This window comes from Homalodisca vitripennis, chromosome 2 (assembly GCF_021130785.1).
Source record: "Homalodisca vitripennis isolate AUS2020 chromosome 2, UT_GWSS_2.1, whole genome shotgun sequence".
Classification (NCBI taxonomy): Eukaryota; Metazoa; Arthropoda; class Insecta; order Hemiptera; family Cicadellidae; genus Homalodisca; species Homalodisca vitripennis.
This window is the reverse complement of record NC_060208.1, coordinates 136,331,390-136,354,041: the sequence shown is the minus strand read 5'-3', so window position 1 is coordinate 136,354,041 and position 22,652 is coordinate 136,331,390. Positions and strand designations below refer to the sequence as shown.

The 22,652-nt window shown below is 29.9% G+C and overlaps 2 protein-coding genes across 2 annotated transcripts in view; one reads left to right on the top strand and one right to left on the bottom strand.

Annotated features, from left to right (window-relative positions):
* Positions 1-3,238: 3,238 nt before the first annotated feature.
* Positions 3,239-14,307, bottom strand: LOC124354763 (acyl-coenzyme A diphosphatase NUDT19-like). The gene is made up of 3 exons (XM_046805449.1): positions 13,378-14,307; positions 10,922-11,126; positions 3,239-9,792 (listed from the first exon to the last, which is right to left on the bottom strand). Exons 1-3 carry the CDS (start codon positions 14,068-14,070, stop codon positions 9,635-9,637), a joined length of 1,056 nt encoding a protein of 351 aa, XP_046661405.1. The 5' UTR covers positions 14,071-14,307; the 3' UTR covers positions 3,239-9,634.
* A 143-nt stretch (positions 14,308-14,450) lies between these two features.
* The window catches only part of LOC124354762 (homocysteine-responsive endoplasmic reticulum-resident ubiquitin-like domain member 2 protein), a 33,776-nt gene continuing 25,574 nt past the window's right edge, over positions 14,451-22,652 (top strand). Inside the window, exons 1-2 of the mRNA XM_046805448.1 lie at positions 14,451-14,644; positions 22,358-22,509. Coding sequence (XP_046661404.1) covers positions 22,378-22,509 — 132 coding nt within the window. The 5' untranslated portion in view covers positions 14,451-14,644; positions 22,358-22,377. The remainder of the gene's footprint in view (positions 14,645-22,357; positions 22,510-22,652) is intronic.

Here is a 22,652-nt window from a genome sequence, read left to right as displayed (position 1 = left end):
GCGCTGGTATCTTTAATGTGTTTAAACCTCTTTTTATTTGTTTTTATTTTAACTATACATTGTTTGATAAATGTTACTGAAAAATATCAAACAACTGAGTTCAAGAAACATGTGGTGTTTTATTTTTAATGTATAACATCATATAATATACTATACAAATTTAGAAAAATAACTGATCTAGTTGTATTTTCAAAATCAATCAGGCCAAACAAAATTTTGTATGAACAAAAATAATAAAAAAGTGCACAATTACCCTAGACATGACTTATGGTAAAATATTACAACTCCATTTTCAGCTGTTAAAATACCTGTATTTATCTTGTGTCCAGACCAAATGGATTTGGCTCTTCAACACATATTGATGAGCCAACTCAGATTAGCAAAGTAGATGTTGATCAACATTTTGATCTTGAAGAGTAGACAGACCTTTTATTCTTTTCAAGGAAAAACTTCATAACATTTTTATTGTGCCTTTGATTATCCTCAGTCTGAGAGACTATTGAGGACAATATAATGCTTTAAGCATATTTTACATAGAAGTTTATAAAAAGTGTCTATTTTAACTGTATAACCATTGGCAACTCTTATAACAACTACATTAACAAGAAACATTAAATGGTAAACTTTACCTACTTTTTAGTGACATTTTAAAATATAAATTTTGAATTTTAATATATGGCCATATTTTACAATATTCAGTTTTGGATATAAAACAACACGTCAAAACGTTTTTATTCATGGTAATTTTGTTTTACTTACTCGTTTAAGACAAAGCTTTTTAAAACAACATGTTTTGACATGCAAACAATTTTGTGTAAGTAATTTCAAACATAATAAAAGCAAATGACGTTATTGTTAAGTGAACTATTATTATCTCTATGATTAATAATAACACCTGAGTGTAATTAATAGACTGCCAACATGAGTATAAAAATTTAATAATATGAAAAAAATAATTACCATATACAAATGAGGTCGATGGGGACCTATATTAAATTGTATATTGTTTCATTAACACTTTCAGTCCAGGCGTGATGTTACTCTACAACTTGTGTTACTCTGCATACTGTGCAATCTAACTGAATCTTCACTTCAGCTGAGAGTGTTAACAGAGTGTTCTTTAACTAGTAAAGTATTGATATATTAAACTTTATACATTAATACTCAACATAAATATCTATTTTTTAATGCAAATAATGGATGGCCCATAAGGAGTCAGCATAAAATCTTAAATAAGAGCATAGGTCAAGTAGTGCATAAAATTAAAAAACTATTATCCTCTAATATATTATCCTCTATTAGGAAAACAGAACACCATGGACTACCAAGAAAAAGTGTTAATATGTGGTTTTATATCCAAAATTACAAGAAAATATAGGGCGTTTCATTAGAAATTTTTAAGTTGACCGTTTTAAAATTCTAATTTTAAAATTGTGAAATTTTAAAATTCTAAAATACTTTTTTTAATGTTTACTAATATAGTAGGTGAAGTTCCTCATTTACTTTCCTGTAAATTTAGTCATTTTTGAAAAACCAATGGGGTGGTACAGTTAAATTGAACACTCTGTTAAATGTTTTTGGACTAAGAATGATGTTGTTTGGATTCAATGTTTTCTTGTTTGTTGTGCTACTAGTATACAAGGTCCTAAAAGTCCCGCGATGGTTAAATATTTCTGAAACGATTTAATAAAGAGCTACTAAACTTAGTACAGATTACTATTAAAAAAAATCTAATTGAACACTGCTACATCCTCTGTGGTACAGCCACGAGTTAGAAGACAATTTTAAATATGGGTGCAAGTTAGTGTGCACATCAAATTAAAGGTCTTTTATTAGTAGAGTAAAATGCTGCAAACTTGACCTTACAAGGACCGAACTGAATAGCAGCCATTTACGGATGGCTTGAACTTAAGTTAGCAATGTAAATAATAAACTACTGATGCTTGATTCATTGTCATTTCATCCTAAGATTATGTCATTGTAAGGGGATTTAGCAATCATCAATTACTCTAGTTTTGCATTTGAATAAATTAATCAAACTACCTTGACCTTGGTTATATTGACCTAATAATTGTAAATTCAATTCATCTTTGAATGGTTGCCATATCCGGCTTGGTCGTCCGTTTGAGGAAATTATATTCTACTCATACAGACCTTTAATTTATGTCTACACCAACTTATGTTTGCATTTAAAATTTTCTTTTGAATTTAATAATGTGTTAAATTAGATTTTTTTGTCCATTAAGTCTGAACACAAGTTTTGTAGCTCTGTCTTAAATTGTTTCAAATATAAAGATGTTTCAAAGAAAAAGATTGTTTAAGATATAACCGTCAGGGAACTTGACAACAGGACTTTGTATACAGGTGTTGTCAGGAATTAGAATTTTAATTCTCAATGAAGTTTTCAAGGATCACAACCATGAATTGTAATATGAAATGGTTGATCGTGAGCTCATGGGCTAATTTATGTTTCAATAGAATGTATTGCAAGTTGGGTGGCTAACAGTTAACACTTGGAGGATGTTAAGAAGGTTTTCAGGACAACTAAAATTTTCTAGAAGTGAAAATGGAACTTTTCTTTCTTCAATAAATTTTGTACCAGGATATTAGTAACATATAAAATCGTTCACAATTAATTCAAAGAGCTAGGCTGAATTTTTTTGCCTTTTTAACCTGATATTTAATAAGTTTTTTTTTAGATATCCTTGTTTAAAAAGTCATTAGATACAGTTCTTATATAATTTATTTGTTATTATTTGAAACATCATCCTGAAATTTTTTATGTATTGATATTATAGTAACTTTAAGATTTATTATTGAAGTGATGAGTCACCTGTTTATAATTTGACTGAAAATAATCTGAATGTTAGTGACAGTAGGTTCTGATGTAATCCAGTTTTCTGTTTGTTTGAGTACAAAATTGGTTATGAAAGTATTATATTTTTTATTGAATACTGGTAAAGCAGCCTTTTTAATATTTACAGAAACAATCATCAGTAAAATATTTGTTAGAATTTATAAAAACTGCATTTTTGATTTAAAGCTATTCTAAGAATAATAAATAGTACATTTATTTATACGTAAGATATTTAAAGAATATTAGAATTAATCATACTTTCTTTATTTGCAACAAAATGAAAAATATGTTATAATGGTTTTGTTTCTTTTGTGTATAATTGAGCATTATAAAACTAATTCAACATTTAACCTAATCAGGAGGGGAAGAAAAAATGCAACATAGAAAAATACATTTATTATCAAATAAAATAAATACTAAGACAAGTTTAGTATACTTTTAGATTGCCAAAAGGCTTTTTATATGATAAGAGGCTTATTTTAATAATAGGTACACATTTAATCCTTAAAAACTTCTAAAATATTTAAATAAATAACAATAATATTATAGAACCGATTCAATATATCTTACAAGTTTTTGAAACAAATTAGTAACAAACCATACATTTTTTATTATTTGAATTAATTTAAAAAATTCCTCAACAATAATTAACTGTTAAAACACACATTTAAAATTACACATTTAAAATTAAATAACACAAAACAACAAAAACTTAACTTATAAATTTCAACTAAAACTACTGGTAACTCTAGTATTATAATTTATTAAAATTAACTCAAGAAAATGCAAAGCTCCATCTATTCAACTTAATTTAAACATAGCTTTTTTGAATAGTTGTCAGATGTACATATTTCATGTTACAGATAAATGTTCAATGTTATAAAGCAAATGAATTCATATGTTTTACATCAGTAAATATTTTATACACAATTCTGTCCAAAAAGCAGTTAATCGTAACTACTCCTAATTATTTATAATTTTTTTTAACTATTTAAAGTAAAACTATAACTTTACTTTTATTAAATTCATTTTGTTATTCATAAATATTATTTTAAGGATAAAATAATGTTGCCTTTGAAAGCATTTCCACACAATATAGAGGTAGTATACAGAAATGGAATATAATTAACCTGTTTTAAAACCAGCATTTCTAAAGTGATTATCACTGAAACATACTCTCATCCTCCACTTCTACGCACATCTAATGTCTAACTTTGAATGGTGTTGGAGAGTCCAAAAAGCGAAGAGCAAAAGTTGATAGTGAATGGCTTCAGAAAAAGTAGTAGCTTTATATCTGGGGCCATAATTTTGTTTACAAAAAATTAGCTTATTATGTTCACTAGCTTTCTCGGCCTGTGTTCTTGTAAAAATGCACTGTTTTGAATATAATCTAATATTACCATGTACACATTTGTATGCGAAAACCTGCTCTTTATACTCATATTATTTAATGTTAGGGTGTTCACAATATTGGTATATAATGTAAAATATTAGTATTTTTATTAGATCTGATATAATATTTTTGGAAAATATCTATAAAATTTACACTGATTTAAATTTTTTATAGCAGTGTCCTATAGCTACACCCATTGTGGCTTCAACAAAGGTGTCTTGGAGAAATCCATCATACATCATACTCGAGACATTCCTTAGCAACCCTACATTAGTAGTGATCATTGTGCAAAGTCTCTCTTCTCACACCCTATCCTGTCTCGCTGAAAATACTGAACAGAACTGCCTCTCATTGAGCACCTAAGAGTTAATATCAATATTATGTGCAAAATTTAACTACTGTTAGTTACGTGATTCCTATATCCATTGGTAAATAAAAGTTTAAAAGATCAGTTTTACATACGTTTCCACAGTTAAAACACAAAATTATTCCATAATATTTTTATGGAAGAACTATAACCGAGGTGAAAGTTTAAAGTCTCAGCCCCCATTAGTTTTAGATGTCATGAATGAAAAAGTTTGTGGATATCCCCAAATAGATTTCAAAATTGTTTCAAAATTTCCTCATGAAACCATAAGAGCCTAAAGATTTTGAATGTTTGAAACATCAGACTCAGTTTTAAGTAAATAAGATTTCATAATGAAAATGTTAATGGGTTTCAACTGATTTTTGGTTTGAACTGCTAAATTTATAAATTATTATTTCTAAGCAAGTACCACAGAGATGAGCTGAAATCTTTCAACAAAACAAAATTAATCTAAATCTCTTTAATGGTTCTAGAGATTTCACGATCAAGAGGATTAAGGTATTTGGATTTTATTAATACAAATGACAATAGAAATTGTGCAAACTACTCTTTTCTACACAAAATTATCTTTGGCCTTTTTAGAAAAATTATACAAAGGTAAGAGAGTTTAGTTTTCTAGACATATATAAAAATTACTTGAAACTTATACAACATCATTTTTAAAGCTTTGTAAATGTAGTTCTCATACTTATTACAATACAAAATATAATCAAATAATATGTCTCATTGAAATAGTTTGTGAAATCCCATATAAATGCAAGATTCAAAAATTATCAAAACAATTTTTTATATTTTTACAGATAACCTTATTCAGCTTATGATTTCTTCCTATGTAAAATTTAGTAAGATTTACAAATATTTCTAAAAACCTCACATAGAGTATTATTAAAAATAAGAAACAAATTTATAGGTCACAGTCTCTTGATATGTATGTAAATTACAGCTAACAAAATTGTAATAAATTAAAAATTAAAAATATATTTTAGTAAATTTAAAATTTTAATTAAATATTTTATTACAATAATAAGATATTGAAGAAAAGTCAGCTTTGAAATAAGGATACCTACTTACATTTTGTGAAAAATAAAAGGCATAGTAAGTGAAATTTTCCAAAGCATATGATAATATGTCAGGTAATGTTGTAATTAATATTTTGTGTTTCTTGTTTATTTAAAAAAAAACAAGTGGCTAAAATAATGAAGAATAAATATAATCTAATATTTATCACAGTGTTTTAGGAGCTATCATGTAATAATTGATGTTAACCACACATATGCAGAAAATTTAACTTGACAGATGTTACTGCAATGACAATATACTAAACCACATGGAAAATTAATAGACTCAAATAAGGATTAAAATTGAAGAACTTACATTCTACAAACCCTCTCCTGTACATGTTATTAAATATTTAGCAAAATATATTTATTAGGCTGCTCAAGCCAAGTGTGTTTGGTGCTCACTGGCAAGCAAATAGAGCAATAAATGTGCTGTGGTTAACTTATTTGGATTGCTATAAATAATATAGAGTTTGTGTTTGTTTCACTCACATTTTTACAGGTGATGAGACATGGACAGTAAATACGAATGCAGAATTGAAACAACAGTCAATGCCATGGCTCCATTCAAATCGACCCAAACTAAAACAATTTTAGCAAATAATGGTTGATGTTTTCTGAGATAATTGTTCAATTTGGTGATAATATGAAACATAGATAAAAAACTTACTTCCAACATGTACTGTCAAATAGTTACAGAACTGAGTTGTGTGAACCAAAATAAAGAATGTAGGAAACTATCATCTGGTGTAATCCATCTTTACGTCCTCACTCTGTTACCTCAAATGAGCCTAGAGGCATTTTCTTCTTGCACTTCAGAAAGTGGCTTTGTGAACAGTGAGTGGTTTGACAACACGGAAGTCTATACTGCTGTTGTCAACTGATTTAGTTCCCAGACAGCTGCTATGCAGAGGAGAGTATAACGAATCCGGTGTAGCATTTATAAAAATTGCTTAGAACTCAATAACCATTAGGTGAAAAAGTACGATAGGAATGTACAACCACTGAAGCTTTTTTTCTTACAAGCTTATTTTTTAAATGGCCAAATGGCTCTTATTTCAGGAGTATGCCTCATAAATCAAAATAGTTCTAAATAAAAGAAAGGGTGCTGTATTTGTCAAGAAAAAATGGCTGCTTTTTTAGTTATGGCAGGTCATCATCTCTGTCTATTTATACAGGAGGCAATGCACAGCTTGCAGTCTTTCTCCATTCATTGGATAGAGATTTATTTATAAAGGATCCAGTAACAGAAGGTTTCTCCTATTTGTTTACTTTATCCACTCACAAGACAAGACAAAATATGCCATAACACAGAAATGATTCCTAACACGGTTTAATGGATAATTTGAAATCCTGATAAACTAAAAAATGTTTATTTAAAAAAGTCTGTGTTCAATTCTCAGTGTTGGCCGGTTTATTTTAGGACTTTGTTATATATCCATGATCATTTTGATGTTGGAGATAATTTTCAAATAAAAAAAATCATTTATTGTACAAAATGTATTTTATATGGAAGCAATTCCTGAAGTAGTTGACACTGGGAATAATGTTATGATTAATCATTAAAGCAAAATAAGAAATAATTTAAAACTAGCATAATGAATCAAAACTAGTAAGACACCATACTTAAATAAATATATATGTATTTCCAAATTTATAAAGTATATGTATCAAAAACCCTTGAGATAAATTATGAGTTAAAACTGAAAATGGTATAATAATATACATGTTTCCAGAACTTTATTAAAAAGAATTTCTATAAAATCTTGATAGTACGCTCTGCGTGTTCCGTACTATTAATAATCGCCTGAGATATTAGCCAAAATTATTCTTTGGTGTAGCTGCAGTAAGAAATTAGAACGCATACAAAGTCACTAACCAATGCACCTGCTCTCAAGAAATCATATGAAAGATATGTTAAAGTGGTCAAAACAGTCAAAGATGCACTTGAAGAGCACAGTTTGTTTAGTACACTGAGCACTAAATATTAATATAGAAGGCATATACACTGATGAAGTGAAGCTGGTTTTTCCATCCAGAGTGGCCAGCAAGTGTTTTAAAGTAATGGTGTGGTGTTTTCAAACTGTACATTCATAAACTTTGCTTCTGCATTATGAGTGAATCTGTGTTTGTCACCAAAGTATACACAGATTGTTTACATAAAATGTACAAATATTGGCAACTAATTTTTCGATGGTAAACATTCACAAAAAGTCATGAATTATAATGATAAAATAATGGTATGAATAACAATGTAAAGTAATACCAAAATCAACTACAATGAGTAGGCTCAGTAACTATGTCAAAATCAATATCAATTAGCTTACATTGAGTAAAATGAACAGTAGCCTTTAGTACTTTACTTCAATAATAACTAGAATCAAGTTAAATAACCATAATAAATTAACAACCATTAATAATAATATTATTTAAAGGTATCAACACAGATTATGTGACATACACAATATGTCAGACCAATGATTGATCTGAATTCAACTACTTCAATAGTGAAAGTATTGTGATGTGCATTCTATTTATATATCGTGCTTTGTGGTTTAGTGTGATAAATTACTAAGGGTAAATTGTGTTTATAATTAAGCAGCATCTTGACTTATAGTATTCAACTTAAGGTACATTATTTGTTTTAAAAAATTAAACAATATCTTATATTAAAATTATACAAAAAGTTGTAATCTGAAGAGAAAGATTTAACCCTTTACGACTGGCTGAAAATCAGCAAGCATCTAGATTACACAGTAGAAAAATAATTTTCTAAAATAATTTTATATGAATGTGTAATGGTGAATTTGCAGTAATACATTTTGTATGGGTTTTTGACAAAAAAGGGAGCTGATATATCATGGTTGATAAATTATCGAACATCTGCACATTACTATCATATAAAATTCTATCCTTTCTGTTACATTGTTCAAAAGAGGTTATTCTCAAACACCAGGTCTGTTCAGGTTGAGAGATATTATATGGCCACAATGACCAAAAGCAATGTCGTAGGCTAAGCAAGCAAAAAGCAGTGTACAAGGGTACCAACCTGAGTGTCACTGCACCATAGGCATGCCTGAAAAACACAATTTGGTACCAAAGCAACTGGTGCTGTTCAGTAATTGCTTGAGCCAACTTGAAAAATCAATTTGTCACTTTTAAAGATTTGTTTTATTTAAATAAATTAATTACTTTAATATAGTTTTACTCCGAATTTGCTGTTATATCAGCAAATCGCATGTAACAGATGTAACCTTTAACAGATATAACCATAAATTGTTTACAACGAACACAGTCATTTAGGGATATATCAGCTCCCATCCCCAAGAGCTAAAATTTGAGTATGGAATTTCATTAAATTAGTGTATAATAATATCTTAAAATTTACTGCAGTCGACACACAAGTGTACTCTACCATATATCTTTATTGGTATAAGCAAGAAAAGTGTAGAACAGCAGTGACAATGTTAACTATATATAGTATCGCAACCGAGGTTTTGTACAGTAGTAAAACATAAGCTGCTGTGAATATTAGTAGACCTACTCTATACAATATAATGTGACATACAATAGTATTGGTAACTTCATTTTACATTAGTAAAGACATATATTTTATACAATCAGAGTATAGAGCAGCAAGGTGTTAATACAAGCTTCCAAACTGTTAACAATGTGAATTACAGACAACGTCTTTAAGTAACTGCATGGTTAGATAAAATATATCCTGGATAGTGTGTTTATTGTAATTCAGTTAAAATGTATAAAAATATTGATATAATAGTTATTAATTGGTATTAAATAACTTTGAACAAAATAAAATTTCCTTAAACTACTCTTAATACGATAAAACATCACAGATTGTTCACACCCACAATGGAAATATACAGCTAAACATTACCCTGGTATACAGATTTGTTGCATTACAGTTACGAGATTGACAAACTGAAAGCCAAATGTAGTTATCGACAATCAGATCTAGTGTCAAACAGCACAATTTTAACTCCTGTGTGTTCCATCCTGTGCATCTTCTCGCATCTCAGTGACGCCATACTCTCTTCTTTGCGAACAATTGGAGATGATTTGAACAAGTGAATCTCATTTGGATACATTTCATCACCTAAAAAACATTATGTTTTTAGTATCAGCCACTGGCTGAGAGCTAGTAAAACCAGTCAGACTATCACAAAATTGTCCATAACACGATCTAAAATTAAAATAAGATTGAACAAAACATCAAGCCATGGGGTATACCTAATTTTTTATCACAGAATTTATACATCCATTAAAAAATACACACTGCAAACAACCTATTAAATAATAATGCATGTAGCTGACAATAATATTGATATCATGTGGGTTATAAAATATTTCCAGAAATAAATAATATTAAATCTCCAAATCTTGTGTTTGAAACAGTTGTTGCTTATGATATCTTTAGGCATTATATAAAAAACACTGCTGGCTAAGTACTGTCATGTACTCTATGCTTCTGTATACACTGAGCTAAATACAATGTTGGCACTGCACTGGAATGTTCTCCAGATAGCAAGTGCTTACTAGATAATTTTCGAACCAGCTTTTCTTTTTACTGAGGGTACTATTCCCATGAATTTGCCTATTGTAGAGAGAAGGGGATGTTTGCAGGATGTTTTGTTGGGGATTAATTGTCCTAGTCTGGTTATTTATCTTAAGAGGTCTAGCAAGAGATAGGAAGTCTGTGAAATTTGAACTGACCCAGTTCCTCACCGGGCGTGGCAGTTTCCAATCTTATCAGTTTAGGATGGGTAAGATCAGAAACTCAGTGTACTGATATGTTAACTTGGAATACAATGGTGATTTTTTTACTCTGCATAATTTTTACTGCCCAGATATGGATGTTAAAAAATTTTTCAAATGTATTAGTTCCTACTAATTGTTTTCCAGTTACACAACATTTCCTTTCTAAAATCTACAAATCTTTTGGTTTCATATTTTTTTTTTTAGTTCCAAAACATTCAGATTTCACTTATCTGATGAAAGAAATATTTTTGTTAAATTTTAATGAGGGGCAACAGAACATCTAAATTAAAAATTAGGGACCAAATGAAAGCAGCTAAGAAAGTTATAAATTCCATATAGGCCTGATATAAATCCTTGTGATAGCAAAACTTTACACTATATTTTCAGTTCAAGCAGTTACCAGTCATGAGTATTTATTTACTTGTTTCTGGATGGTACAAAATACAACAAAACAGAAATCACTTTACCTGGTAGTAAGGATATTTCTCCATCAAGAGCAATAATCCGCACAGGCATCCATCGCAAGCAACTATTGCTCCTCCGAAAACTATGTTTATGTAAACTGGTGAACTCTTTCACATGTAATAGTTCTTTGATTTCGTACCATTGAGGGGGTTTTAACCAAATTTCCCCTCTATGTGACAAATCTAAAAGTTCTTCTGGAGTAAACCACTGAAACAAATAGAATTAAAAAGAAAAGTTACTGTTAAAAATAACATAAATTTCAACTATTAATAAGTAATAAAGCCACTGTGAAAAATACGGAGTATATGGGAAACATTCATCTTTTACCGCCTACATCTGGTATGCTGACTAATAGGATCTCTGTTTATCACTAGTTACCGGATGTAGCTAGTACACAATGTTAACCCTCTTGCTTTTAACATCTGACTGAGAGACCATCACTAGTATCAACCAGTGCCATGTGCTTGGTGCATGGAACATACAATGAGCGTTAACAAGATATTCTAGAGTAATATCTTGTGTTAACTTCCATGTGTGACAGTGGTATTCCTAAATATAATTTTAATTAATGTACCCACTTACTATTCATTTCTTTTTCAATAATTTATGGGTCATTCCACATCAAATTATCCAGAAAAGTTTGGATTTGTCAACCACCATCTCAGATTTTGATGAAACTTTACATTTATAATTCTTCCATGAAGATAAGGAAATTACCAAATTTTATATTCCTACCTTAACTTGTTTTTGTTTTATAGATAGTTAAAGTTTGGGCAAAACTCTTTACAGACAGAGCTACTGTGAACATGCTGTGCCATATTGTCAGGGGAGCCCATTTCAAATATGTTATATGTACACAATCACAGTTTGGTTGATTAAGTACTCTTGTCAATGGCATTTGCAGTAGGGAAGGTAGGATACATTTAAAGTGATTCTTCCTGGATTAGATCTATTTTGGTTCATGTCAGTCTCCTAAAAATCTACTTTTATTACTGATTAAATTTTTTATCAACATAAAAGAAAAAGTATAGTTTATGTTGTAGTTTGCACTCACTACAACTTAATTCTGAAAATTAATTTTGTTTTAACTTTGATTTTAATTACGGTTTTATTATATATACAAATATGCTTTTTAATAGTTCCCTCATATCTCTCCTATTAGATAGTTTTATTGCAATTAAGTAATGCCTTGTGATTTTTTGTAAAATAATCCCAGTGTGGATAATGCTGCAGTTGTGCATGCAATGGTCAAAGCATGAAGTGGTTAAGTTTCTTGTTTCCCAGTACAAGAAAATATGCCTTAGGAATTCTAAAATAGTTTCATATTGTACTTTCCTACATACCTTACCATTTGTATCTATGCAAGTACAAATTACGTTACTATTACATCGTAGTTACATTAGGCAACCTATATATTTACACTATGTGAAAACAGAATTTTGTCCTTTAAACTCTAGCTAGAATTTTAAATATTTAAACTTATTTGGATGTATATTTATTGGTGTGTAATGTAGTTTTTGTGTATCATAAATCAGTCTGTACATTTGTTTTTAGTCAATATAATTAAGTCCAACATAAAAATAAATAAAAACACAGTATGCAACCAAGTCAGTTATGGTAATTATCTTGGTCAATCCTAGATAAACAATGAGAAATGTTTTTGTCACCCCATACATGGTTAGCATTTGCTTCCAACCAGTCAATTTTGACACTCCAATATGGACACCTACGCTTTATGAGCATGTCACCAGGAAATACCTTAAAATTTAAGATTTATAGGAATTCTTTACAATTTATTGGGTCATTACCATCTTGAATCTCAGCTGAGTGCACACTAAAGTAACCCAGCAAACATTTTAATCCACATCAATGAGCACATTAGTTTTTGTAGACATTTTGTGGTTTATATTGTATTTCTGACCGATCTACTTTGGGCTCCTACCACAAGTCCATAAGTGATGTTGATCACAATCACAATTGATCATATGGTCACTCCAGCAAAATATATGTTTAATTGACACTTTAATTAGAGTGAAGCAAAGTAATTTTCAGTTTAATAGAAATAAGCTTTCTTTATATGTTTTGAAACCTTCACAGTTTTCTAATGCTTCCTTTTATCAAATTAGGTGACTTACAAAACTAATGATTTATTAAATATTACTAGTATTGAACCATCTAAATTTGTCTGAAATGTTTCAAGTACGGCAAGTTAAAACTAATGCAGAAATGTTTATTTTGTTATGTATAAAAAGATTTAATATTCTCTCAACAAATTAATAGAGAAGTTTGCTTAAAAAAGATTAGGATAACCTGTTTCAAATGAATTACAGACAAGATCACAAGTAAAACCGTAATATTTTATTGGAAGATGTAAGTATTGGGGTAGCCATAATGTTATTCTAACTGTAATCTAATTATAACAAGCTACAAAAGCAGAAATTGAATTAAATAAAATTACCTCAGAAGACTCTATTTCCTTGTAATCAGGAGATCCTCTGTACAATGTTAGGTGATTCATATTCGTAAAGAAAAATACAGCATCAAAACGTTCTGTCATGTGGCTTGGGGTAAGCCAATTGCTCCATAGGTACAAGTTTTCTACATCTGGGTAGCAGTTAAAATGTTCACACAATGCTAAAAACTGAAATGGGTCATCCAATACTTTTGATCGCCATGATTCTATGTTATCTACCTCAAAATGATTTGTGGTATGGTCTTGTATCAATGCACTTTGATCTTGTAATGTGTTTTGTGTTTGTTTACTTTTACAAAGTAAAATTCCACATTCTTCAAATGTTTCTCTTATGGCAGTTATTCTTAGTGAAAGCCAGCGTGGTAAGTCTTCATTTCTATCATTGAATATGGGAAGTTTTAATATATTAGTGTTAGCCAAAGAATCTGAAAGCACATTCAAAGTTAGTCCAAATTTTGAAAAGAGTCCTTCCCATTCTTGCACTGAGTCTGCTATACTCACTGATCCACCTGGAAATACACAGAGTTGAGGTTTAGGAGTTGACCTTTTCTTCAGAGCCAAGATTTCAAAATTGCATTTATCTACTTCAGCTAGTTTTAAAATTGGTGTTTTTGGAGCAATTTGGTTTTTGCAAGCGGCACTTATGATGAGAGATGACGCCTCCTTCCACCTATTCATTCTCTACTAACCTATGGTCTAAAATCTAAACATTACTTAATTTGGAATATGATTAATCACTCTTCACCATTAAAATTTATTTAGTTCATAAAAACCAATATATAGGGATAACAGCATAACAAAATAGTTATCTTCAATACTATACTTCTAAGAAACCAAATACAAATCGAAAATTATGAACAAGACTCCTGTCTATTTATATTTAGCATAAACTTAACCTAAAACCAAAAACTTTCAGTCAGCTGACGGATAAGCTAAAGAATAGAATGTAAAAACAGCTGACTTGGCTAGTGAAAACAGCACGCTAAATAAACCAATAGGAGTCTAAGGAGTGGTTAGCGTAAATTTCCACCAATCATAAATAGCCAAAACATCACACAGTAATCATCTGTCTCTCCATAAAGAAATCCTAATCAGATCCTCTTTAATCCTCTGGTCTTGGTTGTATGACATTTTCTGTCAGTGAAGTAAAAGTTGTTATTGTTTTTCTTTGTTGGGATTGCTTCTGTTGTGTTTTTACGTCGTAGGTCAATAAGTGTATCATTCACTACAAACTTGACAGTTTATTAATACTGTAAGTAATAACTTGAATGATTTTTATCTTTTTTAGTGTTGTAATGGACCACTTATGTTTCTAGAGAAATTTAATGGTTTATATTATAAAAGTTTCTGTGATGTATTTATTTGACATATATACATTTTTTTATTGAATACAACATTTAACAATTGTTTTTCTGTTGATTCTGATATATAACCTAAATCATTAGGAAAAGCCTAGACCATATAGAAAGTTGTTAAGTACAGTTGATTAGGATCATTCCATGTCAATTCAACTAAGAGTCTGAACCTTGACCTCTCAGATTTTGTCTATGGAAGTTGTACCTCTCAAGATAAATTAAAATGCAAAATTTTTCATTTTCTGCCTTTTGGTTTTTTCATGACAGGCTTTTAAAAATCCACATAAAGACAGCTTTTGGTCACATCACTTGGTATTTCCCAAACAAAGTATAAATTGTGTGACTGCAGTGTAATAAGCGGCCACCAACACAATCGAATCATGGTTCAAATCATTGTTATCATCTATATTCATGACTGTCTAAAAATACTGGGTATTTATTTACAATACTGTGACCATGGAAAATGGACTTTTTTCATGGGTTGGGCATTTATAGCCTAGGCCTAGTATTATTATCACAGGTGCATATAAACTGGGGGGAAAGAATATTATTGTATTAGGCCTATATTGATGCCTTTCGGGCATTATTGCGTTAAGGATCAGGGGCATCACGTGATCTGGGATTCGACTTTTGCAAGCTTGAGTCAATTTTTTTTCTAAAAGAGCAAGCAGTGCGCAGCACTGCGCAGCGGGCAGGCATCGTTGACAGGATTAACGTACTAGTCTGCATCATTTCAGTAACTTATCACTTACCTTAATGAACATCCAACACAAAGGTGTGCCATTACCACTACTGAACTAGGAGGTTAAGAATAGACACGGAGAAACAAAATAGTTCAAAATGGCGTCCCTTCTTTATTTGAGAGAGCCGCAGAGTAATACCAAACTGTCAAATATGGATAGTGTTGCCAGAGGTAGGCTACTTTCAAAAACAGAGTTTTCAGAGAATTTCAAAAAATCGTAACTCCTTTCATTTTTGTTGCCGACGAATTTTTTTTTCACTATTGTTTTCAGGAAAAATTGTAGTTTTCAGGAAAAAAAAATGAACATACCTTTCCATGGTCACGATATTGTAAATTGATACCAAATACTGAAATCAAAATGTCAGGGACCAAATTTACATAATAGGTATTTCAAATAACAATATAGTTCTGCTGGTTTTAAATCATAAAAATAAACATATTTAATAATAGCCTAAATAAAAAAATTATGGTTGCCTGTAAAGTCGGTTTTACGGGTGAAGATTTTACGTGACAACGTCTTTTTCTCGGTAGAATATTTATTGATATGAATATTATTAAATTGCACAATAGGAACAAGGAATTGAATGAAAATAAGAATTGCACAAATTTTAACTATAGAAATATATTTTGTTTACTAAAACATTGTACATAATTTGAAATTAATTAAAATTTGTTATTGTAAATGGTAAAGTTGAATAAAACATTTACTAAAATTGGAATTTGAAATTCTTGCTAAACACAGTTAAATTCTAACTCCGCGCGTGGTGATTGGTCGGTTTAGTTCGTTTGTTTGGTCGCACTGTTATGACAGGTTAGAGGTTATAATTTGTTATTTTAAATGTTTGACTAGCAATACGCGCTGTTTCTTCTCAATCGACTGAATTACGATTGATTGCAGAGTGATTTAAACTAATAATTTACTTAACACTATCAACATTTGTCAATAGTATGACATAACCTATAAACTCAGTTTCTCAACTTTTGTGTCAATCTAACAATTAATCAATCAATCATAGTTTACGATAATGAAATATCAGTGTACAATTATTTACCTTTATTGTTGTAGTTGTTGTAAATGACGAATCTAAGCACTCCACATTTTCACGAATAAACATAGTTATCTGCTTTATCCCGTGCGGCGGACCCACAGTTATCTGCTTTATCCCGTGCGGCGGACCCACTGGACGGGCATCGTAACGTTACCGGGCGTTACACTTTTTCATGAGTGACTCCGAGCCGCAACCTAATTTAAGACGTTGTCACGTCAAAAAAGCCATCTATATTCATAAAGTGTTGCAAAAAACTACATTTACTTACCTTTTACCATTTTCAAGGATAAAGTGTCTGACTCATTGTGAAACAAGAAACACACATATGTTATGTTGTTGTTCATGCTGCCATTAGTCAATAAACAAGAATGATTCCACTTTGAATCAATTTCCAACACGATTTTATACTTTGAATTAATTTTGAGCGATAATGTCAAGCTGAATTATGTTTTAGGTTTTTAGAATTGTAGTAAATCTACACTTTTATATGTAAAAGAAATGTATTTGTTTCAGATTATATAAATAACTAAACTTTATTTAAACTCTGTTTTAGCAGCATAGTTCTTACGATTACTTTAGCCAATCTATAATGATATTTCTGCAGGTACTGATGTCATCAAAACTACATTCTTTAATTAAAAAGTCATAGTTTGTTTGATTTCATCTACTACATGATTTTCAGTATATTTATAATATCAAATATAGAATGTTAAAAAGTCTTCTCATGTGCGTTTTTTTGCAATTTTGTGTTCGTTCTTACTTCAAAAGACTATTTGATTGCCACCTTTAGTTTTAGTTTTCATCTCCTCACTACAAACAGGATACTTCGAATTTAAAGGGTCCAAGGTAATTATCTTGTAACTATTGAAAACATTGTCAATGTACGTTTAAAAATACATTTTGAGACAATAATTACATGTTCATTTCCATTGTTCTTGTCTATGTCACTAGCCCACTCAGTTCGTAAATGATATAAAAATGGCTGCAATGATTAGTTATAAATATCCATAGGTCAAATGTTGTTTCGATAGTATTGATATTTATAATTAATAACCAGGATTGGATTATGTTGGTAGCTACTCATTATACTGCAGCATTTGAACAAAGTCTTTAAAATCTATTTAACTAGCATTTTTACTACAAATACCGGTTTTAACGAACAAATTCTACTCAATTTTACAGGACAAATGCAGAAAAAAACAAATCTTGAATACGTTTGTACGAGCTTATTTCGATAAAACTTTCTATCCACATGCTACACACATTCTACTATGTGATGTTACAACCCTCATTATTAGGCCACACCTATTTTTGGAGCTATATCGATTTTACAGGCAAAATACTGAAGAAAACCCATGAATGACCATACCTCAAAAACATACTTAAGCCTATTTCGATAAACTTATATACACATACAACACACAGGCTACTATATGATATTACAATCCTCATTCTTGGGCAATGTCTTATTTTCTGAGCTATATCGATTTAGGTTGTTATGTCTCAATCACAATTAAAAACAAAGTTCTGCCAATGGTTTAATTGATGTTCTTAATTTCTATGTGTCTTCGAATAATGGAGTTGACTTTGTTGTTTGTATCTTGAAAGGTGCAATAAGTAAACATTACATATACTTCAGAGATATGCAAATATTGAACTCATAACAAATTTGTTACTTCAGATCTCATAGTTTTGTTTTACATTACAAAACTCAATAATTACAGAGCATACAACTAAATTGTTTTTCCAGTTTACGGTAGTGGTTTTCATTGGGTTCTTTTTTATGCTAATATAAAAGAGAAAACACTTTCATACATAGATTCTATGGATGATCCTGAAAATTGTAACATTGTGCTTATATTTTTTCTGTTTTTTACATGTAAAATTTATATAGATCTGAAAACAGGCTTGGCCTAAGAAAGAGGGTAGTAATATAACTTAGTAGACTATGTATTGAATGTGTATAGACAGTTTTATCAAAATTGGCTCATACGTTTTTGAAGTAATACCATCCATAGATTTGATTTTTCAGTATTTGACATAAAATCGATATGGCTCCGAAAATAGGTCTGAACTAAGTATGAGTGTAGTAATATAATATAGTTGACTATGTATTGAAGGTGTATGGAAAGTTTAATCAAAATCGGTTTGTACATTTTTGAGGTACGGGACTATCTATAGGGCTTCTCAGAACTTGTAAATGCAAAATCAGTATAGTCCCGAAAATATCCGCTGCAAATGGCGATTATTGTAGTAAAAAATAAAGTTTTTTGTCATTTTGCAAACATAAATCATACACAATACCAGTCGTTCTTTAGGGCTAAAACCTCAATGAATTTACTTTGATTGTTAATCTACGTTGGCTTATCTTTTTAAAGATGGCATGACAGCTGGTGTCAGTTCTTTGTTTGAAGTTTCTTGGGGATTTGTAGGGATAATAAGATTCCCGTTAAAAAAAGACGAAAATCTTATTAAAAAAAAATCTTATTTTTTGTAAGATTACGTATTACAAAAAATAGAACACTACATTTTGAGGATTGGAATCTATTGTCTTCATAAGATGTCACAAAACCATTAAAATGTGAAAACATCTGATTTTAATGGACATTAAGTATTTTAGGTAGACCACCACTGGCTGCTGGAAGTTATATCTGTTGCTGGGGCTAAATTAAAACTTTAAAACCTCACTTGATTTGGGGTATAATATTATAGAACCGTGCTTAAAAAAATATTATTTAACATAGAGGCTAACTTTATATAGAAGTAGATAGGCTACTCACAGCACTTCTAAAATGGATTGACTAATTTTTATTACTAAACCAAAACCAACAAGCATTGGTTTTTTTTTTATTTAACTATTTAATGGAATTGCTTTCATCCTTTATGCACCAAGTGACTTGTGATTCTTTTTGTAATTATGTTTTTTTAATGTCAAGGGACTTAGTCACTTGGTGTTTTTGCAGCCATCTTTTAATAATACTTTTTTGATTATGTAAATTATATTTAAATAAGATATTTTTGGTACGTATCAGTATTTTCAGAAGCCTTGTAGTATTTAATTTGATATGATGTTCAGTGAATAATAAATGCTTAGTATTTATGTCCTAAAATATATTTACAACACAAATATACACTTGCCTACATCTAGAGAACACTTCAATTTTGCTTCCTCATTTTCACATGGGTTTTAGTTGAGTCGAGAGCCAATTTACATTGTATAAGCACACATAACCTGGTTTTTCATGAAATCCGTAAGAGGAGTTTTTCCATTTTATTTTTCTAATATGACACACTTAAAACTGACCTTTTGACACATAGGCCTAAATAGGCTAATAATTGTATCTTTGTCAGACAATTAAATAAAGACACAGAAAGTCTTCACTTTCAGGTTCCGATATGGTTAGCCGATGCTGATTTTTACATATGTTTACATATTGATTTTAAATGTGCCAAGTTTGAAAAATACTATTCAAGAAAAGAATGATCGCTTCATATTTTTAAAACATTTTAATACACTCCCAATGTGATTTCCACTAAAACTAGTGTGACTAATGATAAATTTCTTTTTTTATGAGAAATTCCTTTTTGGATTTCAATAAAAACCAGGTTGGGTGCATATACAAATTACAAATTGGTTCTCGGTTACTCAACTATTTGTGCAGAGTTCTTCAATCAATACAAAAATTTTTGTTTTTGAAACATCTGTTTTTAAATCCCAAATGCATTTCTGTATAAGCATTGTTTACACTTCTTCTATATACTATTCTTCTTTCTTTTTAGCTGTTATTGACTTTTGATTTTCATAAACTACTAGCTGTTTCCCGCGGCTTCGCACGCGTCTCTTAAGCTTTGCCCGTATATTTCTTTGCCTTCAAATAGTGTTTGGATATTTTAATATACGTAACTACTGTGTTGTAATTGCAGTTTATAATGTGCAGGCGCTTTGATAACTTTTATATCTTTCAGTACAGCCTGGTGGTTAGTTACATCAATGGGCATTGCGTATAAACCTTCTACATAGAAAAATACAAATTTTCATAGTGATCGGTCCAATAGTTTCTGAGTCTATAAAGGACAAACACACAAACATTCATTTTTATATATTATGATTGCAGAAACAGTTTAAACAAAATTTGTCGTTTCTCTTAAGCTTACTCTATGCTTTAAAACTATAAGTGTAAAGAAATTTATATATAAATATATTTTTTGTCGCATTATATATGTTTACAAAGAACAGCTGATTAAAAATTTGAAAAGACTCTTTCACTTAATAACATATGTTTGCTGCAATGCATTTCTTACGGGTATTTCTGTAACCAGTGGGGCGGAATCCTGAATCGGGAAAGGGATAAAAAAGTATCCTATAACCTTCTACAGATCAAGACGAACAAATTAAAAAAAAAAATTAGGCGAATCCGTCCAGCCGTTTGTGAGTGATGCTGTTACACACGAACAGTTTCATTTTTATATATATAGACAACATGTTTTTGTTGTGAAATATATTATCTTATGGTATAAGTGTACTAATGAACTGTGTTCATTTAGGTTTAATATTGTTTAAAAATAAATCTAAATTTTTAAAAATTTTCAATTTTACTGTTTACTTAAGACAGTAAAAAAAGTCTAAATAAGTAGTTAATCTTTATCTGTCTGTACATTAAATATTTTTTACAACTTGTATGTGGATGAAAAAACAATTCCTGATTTTACACAAAATATAAAGTTAAAGAAAAATACAGATAAAGTTAACAGACACACAAGTAAAACTAAACTATTAATTATACATTGTAAAAGTTATCTAGTTTTTATAAGTGGGATTAAATTTACAAAAAAAAACTCAAAAGGATTAACAGTGATGAGAAGGAAAACACTGAAACCCTTTTTGCATTTTCTGCACATAAATGTCGATTTTCTTCTCTTCCCACCAGCCTTTGTGCTGGCTGCACTATAAATACAGGAGTTCTCCTCCCTATCATTGGGATAAAAAAATACATGTCAGGATCTCCTGGGACATCTTGCAGGATGCCAGGGTGTAACATTTGTTAGGTTAGCCACATTTGGTCTAGACTCTGTCCTAAATGCCACTGTCATATCCTACTATAATAAAGTCTTATACATATAAACTATAATCATGGTTTTTATGTAAAACCATATGTTTATAAAGTAAGAAAATGTTTCCAAATAAATGAAATATTTGTTTTTGAACTTGTAATTATTTTTTCTTTTGTGACATAGCTGGACGTTTGCATTTTAAGTGTAGTTGTTAGAACCCAGAAACAGGATGTTGGCAATTTATGCATAGTTTTTTAGACACCTGGATAACAGGACATTGGCACTAAAAGGGTTTAATAAATGTTTGTGTACAAATCCATGATTATAATATAAACAGTGTCAGCCATTACAGGCTTTTAAACTGCCACGTCCATGGATTAATATTTCATCAATTATAACATTACATTAAGTTATTATTATTCCTAAAACTACTTCCCAAAAGTTAGGTAGCAAATTCATTATTGTTTGAAAACATTTAACTGAAAATTATTTAACATATGGTAACTTTTTATGGGATACCAATGTACAATATATATATATATATATATATATATATATATATATATATATATATATATATATATATATATATATATATATATTTGTTATTAATAAATAACTGCTCAGCAACATTACACAGTTTGGATAATAACTAGATGTCTACAAGTTTCCTACATTCAAAGCCTGATACAAAAATCTTGACTGGTTAGTTTGCACACTGTGTTCTATATTTTACTATAATAACATTGGTTTAATAATGATTTCAGAGGCAATAACCACTTTTCTCATGGAGGAATCTGTAATATTAATTGTGAAAGCGCCAAATCAGCAAATAGAAGATCAAGCTATTCACTGTGAGATTACATGGACAGTAAAAAGATTGAAGGATCATTTGTCTGAGACTTATCCAAGTAAACCAGTAAGTAGAACCTGGTGATAATTGCACCTAAAGAACTCACTGACAAGCCCAATAAGAGGTTGCATGGTGTATGTTGTTAACTAGTACTAAGAACTAATGTTTTTACTGATGTTTTTTTGACATATAACAGAGTTTGTTTTTAT

Excerpts from the sequence above, each read along its gene's own strand:
- LOC124354763 (XM_046805449.1), bottom strand. The coding sequence starts at position 14,070 with ATGAATAGGTGGAAGGAGGCGTCATCTCTCATCATAAGTGCCGCTTGC. Across the intron at positions 11,127-13,377 it reads AGGAAATAGAGTCTTCTGAG|TGGTTTACTCCAGAAGAACT; the intron begins GTAATTTTATTT and ends TATTTGTTTCAG. Across the intron at positions 9,793-10,921 it reads AGAAATATCCTTACTACCAG|GTGATGAAATGTATCCAAAT; the intron begins GTAAAGTGATTT and ends AATGTTTTTTAG.